The sequence below is a fragment of the Chrysoperla carnea genome, chromosome 5 (genome assembly GCF_905475395.1).
Source record: "Chrysoperla carnea chromosome 5, inChrCarn1.1, whole genome shotgun sequence".
Taxonomy (NCBI): domain Eukaryota; kingdom Metazoa; phylum Arthropoda; class Insecta; order Neuroptera; family Chrysopidae; genus Chrysoperla; species Chrysoperla carnea.
The window spans coordinates 38,012,588-38,037,465 of NC_058341.1; the positions used below are offsets into that span (position 1 = coordinate 38,012,588).

At 29.7% G+C, this 24,878-nt stretch overlaps 4 protein-coding genes across 5 annotated transcripts; 3 read left to right on the top strand and 1 right to left on the bottom strand.

Moving 5' to 3' along the window:
* Nucleotides 1-11,250: 11,250 nt before the first annotated feature.
* Nucleotides 11,251-14,232, top strand: LOC123299560 (5'-AMP-activated protein kinase catalytic subunit alpha-2). Of its 2 annotated transcripts, XM_044881790.1 has the most exons (5): nt 11,251-12,077; nt 12,492-13,068; nt 13,220-13,228; nt 13,399-13,603; nt 13,983-14,232. In XM_044881790.1, the coding sequence occupies exons 1-5, from the start codon at nt 11,495-11,497 to the stop codon at nt 14,184-14,186; spliced, it is 1,578 nt and encodes a 525-aa protein (XP_044737725.1). In that variant the 5' UTR covers nt 11,251-11,494; the 3' UTR covers nt 14,187-14,232. The 2 variants fall into 2 exon arrangements, with proteins under 2 accessions (XP_044737725.1, XP_044737724.1); XM_044881789.1 differs by lacking the exon at nt 13,220-13,228 and having other exon boundaries at nt 11,259-12,077.
* Nucleotides 14,233-15,600: 1,368 nt separating this feature from the next.
* On the bottom strand, nt 15,601-16,634 carry LOC123300068 (succinate dehydrogenase assembly factor 3, mitochondrial). The gene is made up of 3 exons (XM_044882539.1): nt 16,518-16,634; nt 16,229-16,432; nt 15,601-15,786 (listed from the first exon to the last, which is right to left on the bottom strand). Exons 2-3 carry the CDS (start codon nt 16,409-16,411, stop codon nt 15,625-15,627), a joined length of 345 nt encoding a protein of 114 aa, XP_044738474.1. The 5' UTR covers nt 16,412-16,432; nt 16,518-16,634; the 3' UTR covers nt 15,601-15,624.
* Nucleotides 16,635-16,705: 71 nt separating this feature from the next.
* LOC123301161 (cyclic AMP-dependent transcription factor ATF-2) lies at nt 16,706-19,723 on the top strand. Its single transcript, XM_044883893.1, has 4 exons — nt 16,706-16,850; nt 17,559-18,010; nt 18,062-18,671; nt 19,320-19,723. The coding sequence occupies exons 1-4, from the start codon at nt 16,706-16,708 to the stop codon at nt 19,667-19,669; spliced, it is 1,557 nt and encodes a 518-aa protein (XP_044739828.1). The 3' UTR covers nt 19,670-19,723.
* Nucleotides 19,670-24,878, top strand: LOC123301162. Its single transcript, XM_044883895.1, has 7 exons — nt 19,670-19,757; nt 20,675-20,851; nt 21,226-21,408; nt 21,479-21,607; nt 21,666-21,854; nt 22,582-22,724; nt 24,647-24,878. The coding sequence occupies exons 2-7, from the start codon at nt 20,750-20,752 to the stop codon at nt 24,876-24,878; spliced, it is 978 nt and encodes a 325-aa protein (XP_044739830.1). The 5' UTR covers nt 19,670-19,757; nt 20,675-20,749.

Genomic DNA, 24,878 nt, shown 5'->3' on the forward strand with positions numbered 1-24,878 from the left:
TTTTTATTCTTGTATAATTTGTCTGCATTGAGCGATCTTTGCTGCTGTGACCATTTGTGGCAAAGGGGGTAAGGAGGGGGGAGGAGTCAAAAATTTCCAGAAAAAGCGTGACGTCCTTTATGAACAAACCCTTACTAGTGATTACAGTGTATATGTTGATAAGTAGTATACTTAACTTAAATTGATATACCACTAGTTCGATTTACATCTAGGCATATAAATATCACAAGTATGACAGAATACATGCGTTAAGCAATGCATTTAAGTGAGAGGTATTATCTACATGTGTTGACCCTTACTCTCTGCAGGCACACAACAGAAGAACTGCTTAAAAGCTTGCCACTTTTGCAATTTCATATAACATCTATAATACCTCTTACTTAGATGCATTCCTTAACGCATGTACTCGTCATACTCGTGATAGTTATATGCCTAGGTGAAAATCGAAATAGTGGTATACTGTAAAATTGTGTATGCCTAATGAATAAATATTCTTTGAATATTCTAGTTTTCGTTTAAAAAATGTACCTGGGTTTCGTTATCGTTTAAACAAATAGTGGGAAAAATATTTGGATAAAAATCAAAATATTTCACACTTTGATAATAATTTTAGTTAATAATACATACTTATATCGCATTTATCTCCTGCATATCCGCTTTCACATTTTTCCATTGCTCTATTTGACTCACAATTTCCAGTAATACTGTTGCATTTTTCTTTACATTTGCCACACTTGTGTTTACAATTTTGACCAAAATGATTTTTTGAATTGTCAATTTCATTACACTCTAAGAAGAAGAAAAAAACAGAAACAATGTTTTAAAACTGCAAGAAAAATTTATATGCTCTGCGAAATATCCTTACCTTTTTTACAATATAAGCCCGTATATCCTGCGGGACATACTTGACTAGTTGACGTAAATAATCTAGTCCCAAAACAAGTTCCGGTATACAATCTTTCACATGAGATCGAGCAATTAGGCCCAAAAGTAACAGGAGAAGGGCATTCTTCAACATCATCTAAAAATTAATTTAATAACAAGTTAAAACAAACAATTAACTGAGTTAATTGTTGAAATACCCTGTATAGAAAAAGTTGAATGGCAGTACTTTTTATAAATTAGAAGAGTCTAAAAAACCAATACAACGACAACAATTTTTTGACTATCGAAAATTTTCGAAAATATAAACCGTAACAAATAGAACAAAAGTTAAAATGTAAAGAATGTTTCTTATAAATAAATAAACAACATTTTTTCATAAAATTTTTGTTTGAAACATTTTTTCGTAGATATTTCCCGCGAGGGCATGCATTAGACAAAAAAACGTCGTGTGATTTTTGAAAAACGAAATAGGGTATTTCAATAATTAACTCTGTCAATTGTTTATTTTCACTTGTTTTTTTATTAAATACTCTTTTATTTAAATGTTACTTCCTTAAAATTAATGGCTCAATTTAATTGAAAATTCCCACTGGCATTAGGACTTATCGCGTTCCCATTGGTATCGGGATAAATGAAATATTTGTTGAGAAAATTACCTGAAACCCTTTGGGGTGAGTTGATTCGAATTTCTTTCGGTTCTCCAATTATTTGGCAGCTGAATTGATTATCATGTATTAACTTTTTGAAACCTTCCGAATCGCCTTTGTATTTTATAGAGAATGATTTGAACTCTGAAAAATATTTTTTTAAACGCTATAGAGAGAAGTTTCAACATGAGTAAGAAATATTACCTGATATTGCGTTTAAAGATATTGCCCAAAACAATTCTTTGTAGTTTGTTTTTTCAGTCGTCCAAGTTTTTATGTCAATATCAAAATTTTTGTTGTTGTTTTTTAAACAAAGAGTATTTATTTTCCACAATGGATCATTCTATAAGCAAATGAAATATTGTACATACCCAGCCGTACCAAACATTCATTTAAAACTTGGCCAACAATTTAAAAATCGTAAAAATATGTGTTAAACTTTTAAAAACGTTTGATGGTTACAAGCAGGGCGGATTAACAACTAGGCAGAATAGGCAGTTGCCTGAGGTCCCCGATTTTAGGGGGCCCCCGAAAAATGAAAAAGACTTCTAAAATTTTCTTACAAACATAAAATTCCAGATACACTGATGCACAAAAAACTCATAGTCATTTGTATAAGATTCTAATGAAAGATCGATTAGCCGATGTATTTCCTAATACAGAAATAGCTCTTTTTAACATTAATGATCACAAATTGTTCTGCCGAACGATCCTTCTCGCAATTAAAAATAATCAAAGCTGCTGAAAGAGCTACAACGCGACAAGAGCGACTCAAGATGTTAGGTATACTTTGCATTGAGTCAGATTTATTGAACAAAATCGATGTTGATGATATAATTGATGAATTTGCCGAAAACAAATGTAGAAAACGACATGTTTAAAATGTAGATAGTAATTTTATTGATTTTACATTTATATTACATTGTGACAATAAAAATTTGTATGAAAGATATAAGTTTGTATTTTTTAATCGAAAAAAGAAGGAAACGGACGTGAAAAAAAGGGCCCCCAAACTGATGTTGCCTAGGGCCCCGTCGAGGGTTAATCCGGCCCTGGTTACAAGGAAAAGATAATATCAGGAACTTTTTGATATACTATGATGTTTACGTTGATATCAAAAGTTATACAATTTTCTGTTTGTAACTTTATCAACTTCCTTTGGTACGTTACAAGCAATGAACAGATAGTTAAACGTTAGTTTACAAAAGACCTCGCACAAATTAGATATAATCTGCATTTCGGTCAAACTTTTTCAAATTTTGGTTTAAGTCATTCTAAAGAAAAGTGCTCATGGTCACAAGTCATGAAAATGACAGGATTTCATGTTATAGCTAAATTAAAGTTGGAAAATGTACTCATTTGTATAACAAATGCCTATGTGTGTATAGGCAAAAACATATACAGATATGTATAACTACATGCATACGTGTGTTTTTTAATGCAAGAGTGTTGTTTTTTAATTCTTGCGTTTTTGAAGAATATGTTACGAAATTCGAAGAAGAAGCAGTGTTAAATGTTCAGTGGATCAATAATATGAATTCCAGCGTTAAGATCAATACATATAAACGTACATTTTGTGGCTTCTTCATTCTAAAGAAAAGTGCTCATGGTCACAAGTCATGAAAATGACAGGATTTCATGTTATAGCGAAATAAAAGTTGGAAAATGTACTCATTTGTATAATATATGCCTATGTGTGTATAGGCAAATACATATACAGAAATGTATAACTACATGCATACGTGTGTTTTTTAATGCAAGAGTTGTTTTTAATTCTAGCTTTTTTGAAGAATATGTTACGAAATTCGAAGAAGAAGCAGTGTTAAATGTTCAGTGGATCAATAACATGAATTTTAGCGTTAAGATCAATACATATAAACGTACATTTTGTGGCTTCTTCATTCTAAAGAAAAGTGCTCATGGTCACAAGTCATGAAAATGACAGGATTTCATGTTATAGCTAAATAAAAGTTGGAAAATGTACTCATTTGTATAATATATACCTATGTGTGTACTGATAGGCAAATACATATACAGATATGTATAACTACATGCATACGTGTGTTTTTTAATGCAAGAGTGTTGTTTTTTTGTAATTCATGTTTTTTTTAAATATGTTACGAAATTCAAAGAAGAAGCAGTGTTAAATGTTCAGTGGATCAATAATATGAATTCCAGCGTTAAAATCAATACATATATACGTACATTTTCCAACTTTAATTTAGCGATAACTTGAAATCCTGTCATTTTCATGACTTGTGACCATGGGAACTTTTATTCAGAATGACTAAAACTCTCATTTCCCAAAATTTGAAAAAGTTTGACCGAAATGCAGATTACATTTAATTTTTGCGAGGTCTTTTAAAGAGATGTTCGTTTTTATTTCAAAATTGGCCCCGACATAACGCAGGAAACTAATTAATTAGGTTTCAATCTTTTAGATTGAGTAGAAATATAGAATATTTTCTATTATTTATTGTTATTTTTTCCTAAGATAGCTAGACAAGCATGAAATGGATATAACATTTGCAGTAGGATTAATTTGTACAGGTTTGACTGTGGGTTAAAAATATGTAATTATTATAGTATCAAAGAACGAAAACCTATTGTTCAACAGTTGAAAGCCACCATATTCTCTGGTGGAGATTTAGAGGTGCATTTTTTAAATTATGCCCGTACATATTTGCTGTTGTGTAGTGAGATCAGTAGCATAGCATACGATTTACGGGCCCCTGGTTTGTATTTATTGGAAGGAGCCTCTCGAAAATAAATTTAAATACAATAATAATACGAGTTCTTTGAATACGACGATTATAGCGCGTGTAAGTATATAATTTAATGATATTACATATTATTACATTGATTTTCATATAACAAACGGCTATAAACGGCTTCAAGAGCACAAAACAATAGTTTCTTTTCCTACTTATAGACTGGACTAATAATACTAAAATTGGTAGGTATAATATTAAGTTTGTCATACTTTATTTGGTTTAGAAATTTTTGCCATAGTTTGTCCATTATAACTGAATGTTAGACCACATATAGAACAAAGAGCTGTATAAATTGTAAAACAAGTTTCACTATTTGTACTGTTTATTGTAATTTTTTGATTCGCCTCTACATTCCAGTATAAGTATTCAACTAAAACAGAAAATAACAAGCATTATTATATTATCAGTTATATCTCTCAATCATTTATAAAAGCGATTACCAGTACTGGATTAAAGCTTAGGAACGTGAAGCAGTTGCCTAGAGTGTCACAATTTTAGGGTGGGCAAAATTTTCGGAAAGTCAAAATTTTAAAGGCGGATTAGATCTATCCATACTATGGATTATTTCTATGATATTTCAACTTTAAAAAGGGGAGCTGAAAATTTGACACCCCTAAATGGTATAGGGATGAAATAGGCAAACTTACATTCGTGAATTCTCGCCAAATTGTAGCCAGTATTTTTGGTGACTATTTCTACTTTCGACACTTGAAATTCGTTTGGCAATGTGCCATTTCCAAATAATTCTTCTTTTCCATTTTCCAATTTATAAGTAAGTGACATGTTTCTTTTGTCGGTATTGCTAAATTTTAGCATAAATGTAGTCCATTTATGCATTGTTAAATGAATCTAAACAAAAATCAATTAAAATTAACATATTTTCAAATTTAAAACCGCATCTCGTTAAGTTGAAAATTCGTTGAGATCATTAATTTTGCAACTAAGGAACTTTCGCCGTTTTTTAAACCACCATAACTGTAGTTAATATTGAATACGGTTATAGGCAACAAAATTTCTGAAAAAAATTGACATTTTTCTCTTTCGATACCCGTCATTGAAATTGCGATCGGATAAAAACTCAGACCTTGCGGCCTGCTGAAATTCAATCACATTTTTTCTTACATCTAGTGCAAAATAGAATTGTGCAAAAACTATTAAACCAAATGAAACGTTTTAAAGCTAATTTTGTTCTTTAAGGTATCAGCTACAAGATTTAGGAGAAAATTTTTTTTTAAACAATTATTTGTAAACAAATAAATTCATTTGAAAAATAGCATAGATAGATAAATAGTTTTCTCGGCATTTTTTCGCAAATATTTTTTAATATATCGACTGGATTAATAGGATTATTGGCTATAGGTTTTACAATTTTTCCTGAGCATTCATTATGTACAGTATGGTCTATGAGTTTTATATTAAATTAGAAAATCCGTGGGATTATAGTTTAATAAAGTATATATTCGAATCGGATTTTTAAAGGAAACTTACTTATTAATAATACTTACAGACTTCGTTTCTAGTAGTCTTCCATCATTATAGAAATACATTTCACTTCTACTTTCCAAAATTGATAATTTACAAACGGGAATTTTTTCATAAAAAAAATATAGGTCCATCGAGCCATTACCACGAATAGACATTGGTAAAATAAGATCTTTGTTACTACGGAAGGTATATTCGCTCCTGCTATTATTAAAATCTATACATAACAATTTATAATTAGTTTTTTTTCAAAATAATTGGATTTCTATGTGCAATTATAACAGCAAAATAAGAATTAAGCGAATTAAGCATGTAAGTTTTTATCTGAACCGCATTTATCTTGTTGAGAAGCTGTGTGCAATATTGAAGAAAAATATATATTATTAAGTCTCCTAAGTCATGCAGGAGGCTTAGCAGTTAAAACTTACAAAAAACAATACAAAAGAAATTTTTCGAAGCACAAAAAATTTTCTTAGATTTTTTCCTTTTTGAAGTGAAAACATATTTACAGACGTAGGGCATTTTTTGGTAGGGGAAAATGTTATGGGTTCGCATTACATTAGTGCTGCGTATATAACAAGTATCTCATCGTCACAAAATGCACGGCTTTTACTATTCTAATTGATATTACTATAACAGTACATATATATCACTTAGAATGGGAAAACCAGTGCAAATTTTTTGACGCAGAGATACATTGAAAATGTAAATACAAATACTATCCACAAATCATATGATTGTATATTAATTGTTATTTAAATTAAATTGTATTTATATTTTGTCATAATCTTGTACAGCCCGTAATATACTTAAAAACAAGTGAAAACAAACAATTGACTGAGTTAATTGTTGAAATACCATATATAGTCAGTGTTGATTTCTTTACCACATTACACATACAAACATGTGACACATACATAACTGATAACCAAGTATAGCACATATTATAAAATTTTCGCATTACTGGCGCCCTCACGGGTAAACAGTGATATTTACGAAAAAATGTTTCAAACAAAAGTTGTTTAGTTTTTGATAAGGAACATTTTTTACATTTAAACTTTTGTTCTATCTCTAACGGTTTACAAGATGGGTCCTACAGACCCAAGACCCAATTGACCTATGATGCTCATTTACGAACTTGACCTCACTTTTTACGTCCTGAGTACGCTGTTAAAATTTCAGCTCGATATCTTTTTTCGTTTTTGAGTTATCGTGTCCACAGACGGACGGACGGACGGACGGTCGGACGGACGGTCGGACGGTAGGACGGACGGACAGCCGGAAATGGACTAATTAGGTGATTTTATGAACACCTATGACAAAATTTTTTTCCTAGCATCATTATTTTTAAGCGTTACAAACTTTGGACTAAACTTAATATGCTATGTATATTTCATATATACATGGTATAATAATAAAAAACCATATAAACAGGCATATAATTGTTGCTCGGAGTGCCAATAGCAATAGATGTGAAACCATATACGTAAGTTAGTTTGTTTTTTTTTTAAATCAGAGGTGGTTTTATTTAAATGAAGCTCTAAATGACATTACCATTCCATCTTTCATCGAAAATCATTGTTGGTGGAATTTGGGTATTCTTTAAATTTGACTGACGCTCTAATGATGTACCACCGACAACTAATATTCTTTTATTTTCTTTTTCTATAACAAAAGAATATTTTTATAAAAGTATTTTACGTTATTTAGGAAACCTAAGGCATCATTGCACTAAGAAAATCGGTAAAATCGTTACTTAAAAAGTGTTGAATGTCTATATGTTGGCTTAAATGATAAGTAAGGAGCCCGTGTCCTTTTTATAGTATTTGAAACTGTAAATAGCTAAAGGTAAAAATTATCATAAAATTACCTTTCACTTGATTTGCGTCTTCCAGTGGATAAATAATTGTCATTGCTTTTTGACTATCTGATGTTATACATGTAATGTTTTGATCATCCAAATTTAAAAGCGCCAAGAAGTTTGAAGTATTTTGTGCTTGTACTTTACTGATCAAAAAAATACATCTGTAAAAAGATTTAATTTTAAATTTAGGCTAATCACGTAGAATCCATAAAAAGCAATTCGAGGAATTAATTTCCAGCTAGCTGGAAATCGTTTTAATACCTTCATTTGGTCCCAAATGCGTGTAATCGGTAGTTTGCGCAATTACAGGATGTGTGCATAACTTTGCCAAATAAATGCGACATTTGAAGTTTTTACAAATTCCCAAAAAACTATTCATCAAATAAACAATTAAAAGTTCTTGCTGAAGTAATTGTGCACCTTTTTGTTTCTGTTCGACTTTCGAGCTCCAAAATTGACCGAGGTATGCCAATTTTAAACTAGTGCATTTTTTGCTCATTTAATCAAATGAAAAAAGATCCATCTTGTAATAACGTTAGAGATATAACAAAACATTTTCTCCAAATCTATAAAAGATAGGGAGTTGGAAGTTTACAGATAGCTTCAATTAGTGGTCTTGTGACACATTCTCGAAAAACGATAGTAAATTCGAAATTTAAAAAGCTAAAAAATGAATACCTTTATTTGATCCTAAATACGTGTAATCCGAGTTTTCCCAATCCCAGGAAAGCTGCATAACTTTTGGGAGCCGAAAACGGTACACCCTGGTGGAAAAAATATTTGAAAAAATAATAAGTCTTAATAAGTCTTAGGAAACTCTGAAAAAGTCTTAGAAACTTTAAAAAAGTATTAAGAACTCTGAATAACTCTGAATTAGATTAGTCCGAAAACGTTGAGAAATTCAAAGTTCCTAAGACTTTTTCAGAACTTCTTATTCTTTCTTCAAATATTTTTTCCACCAGGGCAGGCAACGGAAACGTCGAATGATCATCTAAGACTTCAAAATCGATTCAATATTACAGCCGAAATCAAAGGTGAAAAACTGGGACAATTGCTCATTTAATTGTAAACTTATATTTTGCGACTTTCCATACATCTTTGAAGCAGATTCCTCCTGTTGAAAAACTCATAGAATAAAAGTTGTAGAGAATAAAATTTCACATTATAAAGACACCTCAATTTTCAAATTCAGTCATATATACCGTGAAATTTGATTATCCACAACTTTTATTCTATGGGATATTCAATGGGAGTAATCTGTTTATCTTCAAAGATAAACAAGTTTGAAAGTTTGCAATTGAATAAGAAATTTTCCCGGTTATCAAAACTTGGGTTTCGGCTGTACCACTGAACCGAATTTGAAGTTTCAGATGCTCATTCGACATTTAATATTAAATAGAATGATATTTTCCGTCGGAAAATTTTATTAAATAAAAAAGCCTAAACCAATAATTAGCGTACGCCAGGCTCTTCTTTATACCTACTCAAAATCTTGGAAAATAACGCCCTCAATTACACGGCTTATTATTCTCAGTGGTATTGTTTTTTTCGGTTATTAAAATTTATTTTGATCTTATGAGTTAATGATGGTTTCTTGAATTATTTATCAAACCCTTTATTCATACAGATTAGTTGCCGTAATAGAAAATTTTGTCCAAATTGCGAACACGTGATGTAATAGAAAATAAAATACAAGATATTACTTACATTACGCCCAAATAAATAAAAAGCACCATATTTTTAATTAGCAATCACTTCAAGCAAACAATCATTACTAAAAATTACATGATTACAAAAAAATTTTTTGTAGCCTGTTGAGATGTGGTAAACCATTATTTCCCTTTTAAACTTATCAGTTATTTTTTATTTTCCTATTATTCATCTTTGGTTTTACTAATTTATTGTCTTTAATACTTTCGTCATAAAGATATTTTATAAAAAATTTTTGTTGTTGGTATATGCGTATATCAGGGGTGGGCAACTGGTCGATTGCGGTAATTAGTTCAGTTGATCTTACCAAAGTAAAATACTATATAGGGCCCGCGCATTGGGGGTCACGTAGATCCCACGCTAAAGAAAACTGTTTGATGAGGGCGTTCATATTCGATAAAAATGCAGACGATAGATTCACGAAGATTATACAAAAAGTATTATTAATAAAAAAATGATACATGCAAGTTTTTTGTAAAGGGCCTCCAAAGGGACAAAGGGCGAGCGGTAGATTCTCACCAACTAAAAAAGGTGATATTCAATAAGGCCAATTGTGGTAGCATGAGTATCATCTACAATCGAATCGAGCACATCTTAGCTTTTACTTACATCATGGATAGATGCATTTTTAACAAAATTCGACGGCGTTGTTTGTACACGAAAAATTCGCCAAGTAAGAGCCACTATACGTGGTCAACTATTGACCGAAGAAAGTTTATCAAAACTTGTTATGTGTGTATTCTGTATATGTAAATTTTTTGCGAATATTAGTATCTTTTTGTAAGGCTGTTCTTGAACATGGTAACTCAAAAATTAAAAGAGATATCGAACTGAAATTTAAGACCCGAGACATAAAAAGTCAGTTTGACAATTTTTAAATGTAAAAATGTTCCTTATGAAAAACTCAATTTTTTTTTTTGAAACATTTTCGTAAATATCATTGTTTTCTCCTGAGGACGCAAATAAGAGCAAAACTGCCAGTTTCCATTTTCTTTCACTTTTTTCAAAATATAAAGAGTTAGTCATAATTATAGGTAGCTTCAAATAGTAAGATTATATTCATTCTAATTTCGTACGAAACCTATCCGATAGTGTTAAGGGGGGTGAAAGGATAAAAGAAATAAGTTCCATAACGACCACACAAATGCTACGTAATAACAGCAGATATATCCACGAGGAAGAAAGTTAATTTTCCTTCTTGTAAAATTAATCTTACAAGAAGGAAATTGTTATTCTTAAATTTGATGTGCCATTTGTATCAATACAAAACTGGAATTGCATGGATAAATGGGGTATGGGTTACTTATTTAAATTTTGCCTAAAATTGAAAAAAGTCTAGCAACTGATATACAACTTAATCCAATTTGCGTAGCAAAAAAAATCGTTTACTCGTAATTTCATCATGTCGTGTTTGTGTTTTCTAGAACTTGAAAAACAAAATCTAAAACTGAACTCTTGAACAAACGCATAAATCTTGTTTTTGTTTTATTCGATACGAGTTTGTGTTTTGTTTTTGTTTGTCTATTTAGTGGAAAACCGGCATAAGTATTAATCTAAGTCGCGTAAATCGGTAAATTTTCTTCCCACTTTGTTGGTTTAATTTATTTACAAATTTGCACGCTATTTCGTAGTAATATACCAAATAAAAATTTAGAAACTAAATTTTACTATAATTTATCAATAAATCCAATATTTTGATTATTATTGGTCTCTCTGTAAAGGCTAGATGAAAATAATAAAATTAGTTTTTTATACCCGCTTAATTTTGAATCAGTTAATTCAACAATATTAAAGCATGCGCAAATCGAGTTTGAATTCAATGTCAAAAATAATCATATTGCGACTTCACTGCTTGTCATTGAAAGAAAATAGGAAGATTTATACTAAATATTGCTGTTTTGCTAACTTTATTCAAACAATTCGAGTTTTATATGAATATAAAAAACAAGTGTATTTGAAATAAATAGATTATTTAATTAATCATATTAGAAATGTGAAATTTGCGATCGGTTAATTTGTATTAATAGATATATAAGTTTCGTCAAATTGCTGTTAAATAAAATATAATGTAGATCTAATAAGTGTAATTTTAGAAATACTGAAACTAAGCTTATATTCATCTTCAAATCAAAATGTCAGAAAAAAATAATCAATCAACACCTCAACCTCTTGTGAAAATTGGCCATTATACTTTAGGCCAAACATTAGGCGTTGGAACTTTTGGTAAAGTAAAAATTGGTGAACATCAATTAACAAAACATAAGGTTGCGGTAAAAATATTAAATCGTCAGAAAATTAAAAGTCTTGATGTGGTTGGTAAAATACGCCGTGAAATTCAAAATTTAAAATTATTTCGACATCCACATATTATTAAACTTTACCAAGTAATTAGTACACCAACTGATATATTTATGATAATGGAATATGTATCTGGTGGAGAATTATTTGATTATATTGTTAAAAATGGTAAATTACAAGAACATGAGGCAAGACGATTCTTTCAACAAATTATATCCGGTGTTGATTATTGTCACCGACATATGATTGTCCATCGTGATTTGAAACCTGAAAATTTATTACTTGATCATAATATGCATGTAAAAATTGCTGATTTTGGATTGTCTAACATGATGCAAGATGGGGAATTTCTCCGCACTAGTTGTGGATCACCTAACTATGCTGCACCAGAAGTTATTTCTGGCAAACTTTATGCAGGTTTGTTAAAAATTTTATTATTGAAAAGACGAATTAAATCTATTACTACTATTGGGATCTCACGATTTAAAAATTAAATTAAAGTTAATCCCTTCCTACGTTGAACGGTTGGGCCGAACGATAAACAAAGTCCAATTTCGTTGAGATGGGATATTGTATTATGTTACTATTTTATAAAAGCGTATTATAATAATTTATTTTTCATAAATTAACATTTTCAAGAAAAAACAGATTAAATCTTAATTTTAAAAAGTCGTGATTCTAAATAAATACAAATATTTACTAGAAATTATGTAGGAGCAGATGCTTCGAAATAATCGCTTTTAAAAAGAGCATTTTTCTTCTATTTAAAATGGACTCTCGAAAATGCTTTCACAAAAAACTTTATTTAAATATGTTCCTTAATTTTTCTAGGTCCAGAAGTAGACATTTGGTCATGTGGAGTAATATTATATGCTTTATTGTGCGGCACGTTACCATTTGATGATGAACATGTTCCCACATTATTCAGAAAAATTAAATCAGGAATATTTCCAATTCCCGAATATCTTAATAAAAGTGTGGTTAGTTTATTATGCCAAATGTTACAAATTGATCCAATGAAACGTGCAAGCATTGAAGATATTAAAAAACATGAATGGTTCCAAAAAGAATGCCCCGCATATTTATTCCCGTCACCCGTTGAACAAGATTCTTCTGTTATTGATACAGACGCTGTCGCTGAAGTTTGTGATAAATTTGGAGTCAAAGAAAATGAAGTACACAGTGCACTTTTAAGTGGCGATCCTCACGATCAATTGGCGATTGCTTATCATTTAATTATCGATAATAAAAGAATTGCTGATGAAGCTGCTAAAGCAGAATTAAAAGATTTTTATGTTGCTGGTAGTCCGCCACCTGTTAATGTACCGCCTGTTCATGACACTAGCCCATCGCCAATTCGTCCACACCCAGAAAGAATTGCACCCCTCAGAGATCGAGTTATTGATAGGTAAAGTTTAACTTGTTTTCTCCTATAATCGAATTAGTATTTACACTTCATCAAAGGGTGTTCAAAAGTCTTCTCATTACTCATATCAATCTTCATTTGTATTTTTCTAAAGTTACAGTGTTAGATAATAATGAAAGAACTTGGAGATTAGTTGTTCAAAGTTTACCATGGATCGTTAAAATTTTACTGGCCAATCATTAGCCAAATCACTAAAATTCACTGTCAATGAAATCCTAAAGAAAAAGTAGAAAAAGAAACAAAAGACCTTGTCTGTATAACCACAATAATAATTATTACATTAATTTAGTAAAAACTGAATTTTTTTTGTAGAAATCGTGGAACACCTGTAAAACGTGCAAAATGGCATTTAGGAATACGATCGCAGAGTAAACCAAATGACATAATGATGGAAGTATATCGAGCCATGAAAGCTTTAGATTTTGAATGGAAAATAATTAATCCATATCACGTTCGAGTTCGCCATAAAAATAACAAAAATGATAAATATATTAAAATGTCTTTACAATTATATCAAGTAAGTATACAATTAACATACAAATTAGCCTTTTTCCGAGGAAGATTAAAAATAAGGATATATTTGTATTAAAATAAAAATTTATATAGATAGAATGTTAAAAACGAAAAGAAACCGAATAAAAGAGAGTGAGCATGAATTTATAAGTGTACGTATATGCACACAAATCTATACTCTTTCTCTCTCTCTTTCGAAAGATTTCATTTCACTTAAAACTACAAAAAAAAAATATATATATATTTAAGACGATAGATACTTTTTTCTATAATGTCATAAATTACAATTCTTCGTCAGAAAGTCTTTGAGTGAAATTTGTTACCATCTCTCAGTCAAATATCTACATCTGTTTCATACATCTAACAGTATACTTATTTTCCAGGTTGATTACAAGAGTTATTTATTAGATTTTAAATCCCTTAGTAACGAGGAAGCGATCGATGCTACTAATGAAAACGGTTTTCCAGCACCAAATCAATTTGCATTACCCATTGCACCTGTAACAAATACTGTTCCATGTGGCGGTCATCATACAATGGAATTCTTTGAAATGTGTGCTGCATTAATTATACAATTGGCACGCTAAAACAAAATTTATTTAATCTAGATATGTGCAAATTTTATTTGAAATCTTCTTTCTAAGTAGAAATTTTACTTTCAATTTTATTATTATATTGTTAATAGAAAATTATATTGTATAAAATATATTTAAATCAAAAATGTCCAGATTTTGTTTAGAATTCTTTTTTAAATTTCAATACCCGTTATTTTACAGCGTCTGTTTTCTAAGCTATGTTCGCTTTGCATCCGAAATTATGTTTGAAGTGAACCCTATTCTGAAATTGAAGTCTGTCTGATGTTGGTTATCGGACGCATACGCATTATATTAACATTTATTGTACATGATGGCCACATTACTGGAAAATCTGGAAATGTTAGTCAAATTCTATTGGAAAAATCAAGGAAATCCATAAAAGAAAAGAAAAATCAGAGAATTTTAGTAGTTTCGTAACAAAGATATATAAAAATTATAAGAAATTTTTGAGTGAATTATTGAGTCATATTTAATATTACGATTTTCCCTGTTCGTTATTGTGGAAAAACAGTGGCCACCATGTTGTAATAATGCTTGCCAAAAATGGCATATATTGTACATGCGCCCGAGAGCTTAATCACATGAGACTGAAACTAGTACCCAACTATTAGTGGCATGCGTGTGTGTAGGCCCTTATTTATATAAAACGTCGTTTTATTCGTTATGTTGTCTAGATGATGTTAGAAATGGTTTGACAATGGGCTTATGAAGAACAAAAGCGTCCCTGCATTATAAGATTTCGCTCACAAAATTGATCCAAATTTGCTTTCGCGGATAAAATACATTAAAATGTTGCAATTATCTTATTGAAAATATAAAAGAATCTATAAGATTTTAGTCGGAAATTTTGGCATAATACGCACTAAATCCTTAAATACAAGTTCGTTTCGTTGCATCCTTGTGTGTAAGGCTTAGTATTTTGATAATACACTTAAATTTGGGTAAGTGACGCCTGGATAAGCGAGAAAACTCTACAAAGGAGGGTTATTGCTAGGTGCCATAATTTTAACCCTCTCAAAGTCTAAAACCTCTATAAATCAGAAACAAGAACCTTTATAAAAGAAAGTCATTTTCCCTTGTAGATCGTTCGCTTAGTAGAGTTTTCTCTCTTATCTAAATCTCTCACCCATATTTGACTCTAAAATACATATTTATCACCACATAACATGCCATATTTGCTGAACCTGTACAAGAAAGAAATCTCCATCGGCGAAAAATAGATTGCAGGTCCTTGAACTTTCGCTAATCCAAGTTCGACTATGTAGCAATTTTGAAACTTTTAAGTAATCAAAATATAAGTAACTAGTTTAAATAAGTTTGGTAGGTAAGTAAGGTACGTAAGTTTGGTAAAATAATAAAAATAAGTTTGGTACGAATAAATATATTTATCTAATATTTAGTTATAAATAACAATTTTTCATTATTAAAATTATTTTGTTTTTGGTTGTGCAGCTTCCATTAAATCATATAATTGTACTATTTGATCTTCCCTCATGCCTTCTAATAAAGTAGGATCCAACGGTTTGCCAATTTTCTTCGCGGTCTTAGGACCACGTAAGCCTAATTGTTTCCCTAAATTAATTGCATAATCCTATAAAAAAAGATCAACATGTAATATTTAAATAAATAAAATCAAAAACTAAGAATGTGAATTTAAAAGTGTGAATCAATCTTTTGTATTCAAGAAAATTAAAATCCCTTTGAACAAGTAAAGTAAAATTGGGCGATTCATATGTCATGGTGGACTTATTACTAGAAAATCTGAAAAACCTGGAAATGGCAAGGAATTCAAATTCTAAATTTTATATTTATAGCTAGTTTTTTAACCAAAAATCACCACAACTCCACGATACTCAAAAATTACATTTATGAGATAAGTTTAAGGAAAAAGGAACTGTCTGAAAAGAGAAGTCAATGGTGAGCTATCTTCTAAACAATCTGCTCGGCAAACGGCCTTTTATGTATGGGGAGACTTTAAGCTATGTTTTTCGTGTCAAAATAATTGTAATCTTATAACTATCAAATATATTTACAGTCCATTCATTGATAAATACGGCGGCCTCAGCTTGATTACAATTCTTGTGCCTCCGGAATTCGTCTCTAACATAAATACTTCCTAATAGCTGAATATCTTGCGGCAATCCTCGATGCAATTTCAATATAGTTTTATATAAAAATTTTACTTTTTGGGTATGAGTTGTTAGATTTTGACTCATATTAAAAGACTTCAAATTGATCTGAAAATTATAAAATCATTATTACATTTTTAATAAATGATCAGAAAATAATACGCAATAATTAATTTTAAGCTTTATTTCGTACCTAAAATAAAATATTCAAATTAAATTCATGAATATATGTAATTTTTTTTCCAAATGCAAGTGAAAAACTTTTTTTAAAACTTCGGAACTCGTAAATTTCGGATATTCAGCTTATATAACCTAAACTTCAATTGTCAATTTGACATTTGAAAATTACTTAAGTAGTGATTATCAAAAATTTTTATGAAAATGAATGCACCAGAAAAACCTTTTGCATGTAAAAGTGAAGGTTGTAAAATGAGTTTTACTAATGAAGATCATTTGATGGTTCACACAAAAAAACATGATATGAATTTAAATTTAGGCTTAGGAATGAAAACTAATATTTTTGTTGGTGAGTTAATTTTTCAATTAAGGTTATGTTAGAAATTGATTTTCGTCTATTTATTCTACAATCATAATTATGCCCTAGATATTAAAGGCTTATACACACAGAATATTATACGTGATGAAAGTCAGCTAACCATTAACAAAATTAATTTGCTAAAGAAAATTCAGGAGAGGATGCAATTGCCCAATACATTACGCCCATAATAACTGAATGTCCTTTACCGATTAAATCATTTCATTGTGGTGACTTGTGCCTGTTCATTTTCCTTTACAATGCATGCACACTTGGTTTCAAAATTACGGATTTATTTCGCGATTATCGCTATCAGTTTAATATAATGACTGACGAATCACAATAGATTGCCAACGAAAACACAAAGTTTATATGACTTAGTTAGCTCTCTAATCGCCACAGCGATTCTGTGTATTGTGCACATTTGTTCAGAAAATAAATTATTTTTGAAAAAATGCTACACATATCTAAGCATTTTTTGTTCCTGTTTGAGCAAAAATCATAATTTTTTTTTAAATATGCTACCAAAACACTTCATCAGTCAATTATTTTTCATTACTATTATAACTTTGCCCTCCATATATGTAGTAATTAATAATTATTTAGATATGTATTAATTATTTCTAGTCCAAATATGTATTTAGATACTACAAAGTTCAATTTCATTTTGTTCATATTATTATTTATATTTTGGATTAGCGGATCAAACACCAACTCCAACAAGATTTATTCGAAATTGCGAAGAAGTTGGATTATTTCAAGATTTACAAAATGTTAATCCATTTGAAGAAACATTTCGTCGTGCTACTGAATTAGTTAAATCCGGTAATATGACTGTAGTGCCAAATATAAATGGATCCAGCGATGATACTTTACATACACCTCATGTTTTTCCACTAATGAATTCAAATTTTAATGAAACACAACAACGGAATGACTCACCAATGATAATACAATCAAGTACAGAATTCGATTTAAAAACTCCAGCAATTCGTAATGAAACGTTAGCGGATGCAAATAATGTTTCAAACAATGAAAATCATAACAAAAATACTCAATTTGAAGAATTAAAACATGATTTAGAATTAGAAAAAATACAAAATTCAATCGAAAACGATTGTATTGAAGTAATTACAATGACCGGATTAATAAATCAAATCAAATCAAATGAAAAACAAAAAAATTCAAATGAAACAAATGAAACAAATGAATCGACTCCAAAAAAAACCTGTATTAAAAAGGCGGTTGATTCAACAACTAATACAACGGCTAAAACTAGTACCAAACAAAAATTAAAAGCAAATATTTTAAAAAATAAAACATCAGTGAAAAATAATCCAATTCAAATAATTAATACGCTTCCAAATGTAATTCGTTTACCTCAAACTCATTTATCTCAAGCTGTAACTCTAGCACCAATTGTTCAAAATCCAATAATAGTTAACAATCCATATATACTTAGTTCTACAAACCAAATGTATACGGTTATTGGTCCACCGGTTGTACAAACATTACCTCAACGACCCATTAAAAATAATCTAGACAAGAAATCGACTAAAAATACAGAAAAGAAATCAAATTTAAGCAAGGATGAAGAACAGCAACAAAAAATAAAAGTTAGAAATCGTGCAGCTCAAGAAAGAGCTAGAAAAAAACATAAATTGTGGATTAATAGTCTAGTGAAACAAAATGAAGCGTTTTTGAAAACAAATACCATTCTAAATAATGAAATTAAAAGTTTAAAAGAAGAAGTGGCTAAACTACAGACTGCGCTTCTTGCACATGCCGATTGTGAAGTTACAAAATCATCAGGTATTGAAGCTTGATTTATAGTTTAATATTTTCGGCGTGTATATAAAACTAAACTCAAAGCGGGGGAGGATTAAAGTTAAAAATAAACGCCTACGAGTCCGTATATGTGTTAAATTTATTTACATAAGTAGAAAAGACACAGGAAGACCTCAATTCGATGAGATTTTAATTTTATTTTTCCTTAATTCTAGAGACCGATAAAAAATATCTCTCACAATGGGGCGGAGTAAACAATTTACATGCCCTAATTTGACACAGATACAAGATTCTATCCATAAAATAAGCGGCTGAAGATTTTTCTCTACTCCTTGTTGTGTGGTTTCTTTAAAAACGCAATAAATCCTTCAGTGATTTTCTTTCTGAGCCAAATATTACCACATATACGGTCCAATAAGGGTGTATTATTAACTATGTTTCAACTTTGACCCCAAATATCTCAAAAACCGTTCATTTGAAAATTTTGGGCTCATTAACACTTAGGATTAGCATGTTAAAAAGAATTGTTTAAGAGCCCCTGAAGGGATTTATAAATTTAATTTGTGCGGGATTCTTTAGGAGTGTTAAACATTCACGATGTTGTTGGAAATTAGTCATAAATATTTAGAATAAATTAATAAGCTGTGTTAAACAAGTTCAATATTTTTTTAGGGGATAGATCGTTGATAGAAAATTTGATCAAAACAAATCAAGTCTCGCAAAAGCACAAACTGGAATCTACACCTTCATCAGAATCAACTACAGTAACAATGAAAAAAATTCGTCCCAACATTAAGCCATTATCACTTCCAACAATAACTTTTTTGGATCGAAATATGTTTACTCATTCAAATGGATCTTCAACTCTCATACCACAAACATTAGTGAATAATGTTTCTAATGTTTTAGTTCCAGTTACGGTACAAAAAATACAAAATTTAACAGAAACGAAAAAAATACATGAAGTTATTGCAACTAATACAAAATTATCTGATAAAATTGTAAAAATAGAACTAGATTAGAATTTATAAAGATAATTTCAAAAAAATGTCATTGTTCAACGAATGATTTACTTATTTTGGACGTTAAAATGTATCTACATTTTTTGAGGTTAGTATAATAAAATATTAAAGCTTTAATTTTAAAATTACGGTTTGATACGCCCTCCCCCTACCAATATCGATTGAAGAGTTCCTCGCAAATCTTAAAAACTGAACACAAGTGTTTTTATTTAATTCAAGTTAAGGATTGGAGATTTCTCTTCCAATTCTCTAAAACCATTAACTCGCAAAAACCTTCAGACTTTGTATAATTGGTCTTTAAGTCCTGTTAGACAACACCTTACGTAAGAAAAATTGTCGATAGCGAGGCATACTCTTTCACTGGACCCGGGAATTACTTTTCTTATTCTAACTGGAATATAAATGAATAAAATGGAAAAATCATTTTATCCGACATTAAAACATAATATTTTCGTATATGAGAACCTGTTCAACAGGACGTAAAGATCACATAGGCAAAGTTTCAACGGTGAGGTAATCAGGAAGTTTTTTGGAATTGGTCTTAGGGCTGATTTAAATAGACAAACTGAAAATATATGTTTAGGATTTCAAAACAAGCAACAATTTCCTTTGGAAGTTGCTCGGAAATAATTCGTTTTAGAGATGTCGATTTATTAAGTTATAGAACCGTGGGAGAAAATAATACCGATATAATATAGGTTAATTTATTTTATTGCTTTCCTGTAACCGAAATTAATTATTAATATTAATAATTACTTTTTGTTACTGCAAAAAAACAAAATAAATAAACTTCGACCATTTCGGTATTACTGTCTCCCACAGCTACGGATCTATAACTTAATAAGCGAGCAAACTTCCGATGGTAATTATTGCCTGTTTTGAGTTCTAAACGTACTAAGAATGAGAAATTTCACTTTTTATGCCGTTTTTATGGGAATTAAATGAAAAATAAAGGTTACTAGGCAATCTTGATTGATCAATATAATCGTTTTTTATTTATACTAGGTAACGTTAAACAACAGAATATATTGTATAAAAAACATTTAATGCTACGGTTTATATAACGTTTTTTATACTAAAATGGAGCATAACGGGAAACAAACTGATTGTCCTAATCCCGAATATAAGAGATCGTCAGAAGTATGTCAGTTATATGTACCACCACATCTTCCTTTTTCACCAGTAAGTGCTTATATTACCATTATTAAAAATAGGAGGTAAAGGGGATAGCTTTTTCTTTAGGCGGTAAAGTATTTTCTATTAGATGGTTTAAAATTACCCCCCGGTTGAGAGAAATGCAAAATAAGAGAAATCTTTTGCTAATAGGGCACACTTCTGTTACTTTAATGCTTCTTATTATTCATACGCAAATGTATTTTTAGGGACTTTATTATGTATATAGAACTCAACGTTAGCTTTTATACACTAATTATCCTTCCCTTTTGTGCTTTAAGAACTAGCTTATTAACCCCCTAAACATTATTAAAAGTCGTAAATATTTATTATTCATTTTAAAAATGTACGCCGAAAACAATAATTTATTTTATTTCTTCTAGTCCAACTTAGACTTAAAAGTACCACACGAAATGAAATCACGAAATTCTGTAATTATGAAAGACAGTCACACGAGTACTTATCAAATAGGTTATCCGCTTAAACATTGGGAAACAAATCAGATTAGCTTTGGTATGCCTAAACAATCATTAAAAATTCAATATTTATCGACGCTTGACAAAAAAGTAAGTGTTATTCAAAGGAATTATTATTGAGTACGCTTAGGCAATTTTTGACATAAATTATGAGAAATAGTTTTTCAGAAATCCACCGAAACCATTTAAAACACTTCTATCAGAAACCAAGAGTAAATATACGGTTAAACAAAATCCACACCAACATTTCCGTAGAGAATTATGTCCGAGTCGAGATTCATATTGTGAGGTAAATTTACAGGAATTTATATACAAAGAATATTATCTAATTGTTTAATGATTTTCAGCTAAAAGATTTGGGTAAAGATTTTCAACCATTTTTTCCTCCTGAAGAAGCAAATTTTGTTAAGTATATGGATCCGTATTTAACAACAAATCGTGAATATCATCACCCGTTCACTTTAAATCAATGGAATGGTATTGCGAAAAAAAATTCGTTCACTAATTATGATTTTATAGATCCACCAATTCCTAAAGTAATATATATTGATAAATTCATTTTATTTGAGATCTTCATAAATGGGGAAACATTTTTTCTGAGATAATTTTAGTTGTAACACGGTTAATAGAAAGAGCATGTTCAACTGGATTGCATTTTTTTAAATAAAAAATAAATATTTTTAGATAAACTGATGATTTTCAGTGAAAAAAAGTTAAATATAGACCAAACTTAAATACCTCAAGAAACCCCAAAATGATACATTTTTCTATTTTTCCAATAATCAATATTTCGATCTGTTTGCAAAAAAAAAAATGGAAAGTGTACAAAAGTTCATTACAATTGAATATCGAATATTTGACAAACAGGAAGTGAAGTTACACAAAAGTTAATAAAATTTGCTATAATGATATAATGATATAATAAACTATAATGATATAATGGCTTCCATACAACGCCATCGATCTTAATATGGTTGCTGCTATTTTTTTAGTGGCATATATCACCGGTTTATAGATTTTGAAACTTGCTCATTTCTTCTTCACTTCACTCTTCTTTCTTTTGCTATGTGTAATCCATGTAATCTTTTATTGTTTACAAATAAAATTTAAGGATGAGTTTTAGTTTTAATTCAACAATAACTCCAAAAATATTGAATATTATTATTTGAATTTTGACAACTCTTTTCATTTGAAATAAAATGTTTCTTCTTAAGATCTCACGTAACGTTAATACTTTTTTCTAAAAAGATTTTTATTTAACAGTGTAAAGGTTTTGGTGTCAAGAATCCACCGCATTTAGGGTCGTTATATCCGAATAATGCTGATATTATGTATGATAAAATTCCATTTAGGCATACTGCAAAATTGACGCAGATTCCACGAACTGAGAAAGTAACTTTACAGCAGTAAGTCTTTTATGTTGAAAATATATTTTTTTTTCGGAAATCTTTATAAAACATAGAAACAATAATATTAAATTAATTAAAAACAATAGTCACGTTTGCCGGTAAGAGAACACAAAATGAACTGAACGCTTTTGTGCAAGCTTGCGAATGCTCAGTATGATTTCATTCTGACAAAGCTCATAAAATAAACAAATCAAAGACAATTTTTTACTTATTCCATAGCGTTCATAGCTCGACAAAACGAAGATATGAAATATAATTAACACCAGTGCTATGATCTATTGCATTCAAAGTGATGATCTACATTTGTTATGTATTTAACATTATATCATATCTAGGCCTAGCAAAATCCGTCATTGGGCAGGACTAATTTTTGCTGGCATTTTTTGCATTTTTCCCGTTTAAAAAATGCTCCTGAACGGTAAAAGTGTAGGTTGCCGCTGGGTAATCCGATACGATATTGTTTTACCTAATTTTTTTTAAATAAAAAATAAAAAAAATGTTCTTAGACATTTTTCTCTAAACCCTCCAGTTTTCCAATAAAAAATTTGTAAAATTTGAAAAAACGATGAAAAAAATCTGATTTTTGATATGATTATTGGCGTATTTTCAATAATTTTTCCTCATTGAAAGGTAAAGAATTTTAGTTGCGTCCAGGGAAAATAATACAAACATCCTCATACTTAGCATCTTTTTACAATTACTTTTAGCTTGATGTAATTTTTTATTTCTAAAAAATAGAATAATTTTTCATTGGGAAAAATCGAAAAAAAATTTTTTAATAGGCACTCACAAACGAATTTTTTTTGTCTACGAGTCTTTCTTCAGAAGGAATATTGTTATATAAAATTATTTTAACCTTATATCATGGCTAAAAGACTAAAAATTTTGGGAATTTTTTCGTAATCCAGGAAGACAAGTAATTTAATAACATCATTTCGATCGTTACATTGTATGAGTAAATGGAAAAAAAAATTGAGAAAAAAGAAATGTACATAGGGTGGTAATTTCACGTTTGCACACTGGCGCATACACGGATACCGAAAGGCCAATGAACATATTGTACTGTTTTCGATATTATATATATGACAATAACAAATATGTATACGATTATATCGTAGACGTCTGTAAACTAGCGTAGACTAACGTCTGTGTTAATATTTCGTTTTGTACAGGATGTTTAGTTTTTTCTTTACTAGTTATTTAATGATAAGTCGTAGTAATCGTAGATACATATAGATTAAAAAATATACCATAAGATGTTTACTTTGCGATTTTATTCATTTCCAGTTTCACCAAAAAGCTTACACACACGTAACCGTAGCACTTTTTTCAATCAAAAGATAAATTAATTGCCGCGTGTCTGCAAAATAGTTTGTATCCTGATACTCTAATTTTGTTAATTAATACACAGTGTTCTAAAAGATTATATCAATAATAACTCACGGGCATAATATATTGAAAAATGTCATTTTCAATCATTCTCTTCCCGTGATGGAAGGCCTTTTTTGTCATTGGCTCATATAAAAGTTCTTAAAATTGAAATTGTGAAAAAATATTTCAAAAAAAAACTTAAAATTTTTGCTAAAAATTGAATCTGAAATAAAAAAATCTAGGAGATTATCATTTAAAAAAATGAAGTAGACCTTTATTTCACTTTGAAAATGATGAGCTTTAAGGTCAAAGCTTGGAGTCTCTTTGTTATGAATGGGAGACATAACAAAGAGAATAATATCCTCAAAAGCTTTTATAATAATAATTTTTCGATATCCTAATATCGTGACGAGTTCATTAAGTGATCTACACAAAATTAACAAAAGCTTTTAAAACAGCATGCTTTACTAGAAAATATTAATTTAAAATACGATTAACTAACACAGAGCATTAAAACAGATAAATTTTGAATTTTGTTATTATTTTAGAGGAAGAACTACTGAAACAATGGATAAATATACAACACCATCTGAGTCGCCTTTATTCACTGAAAGTTTAAAAAAAATTGAGTATCATATGAGTCAACCAGATCCAAGTTGGAGTTATTTAGAAATACTAAATAACAAACGTATATACAATCCAGAGAGTAAATTTTATGGTTCTAATGTATCAACTGTTACTGTTTTAGAACCAAGTTCAAAAAAACATTTTCGAAAATAA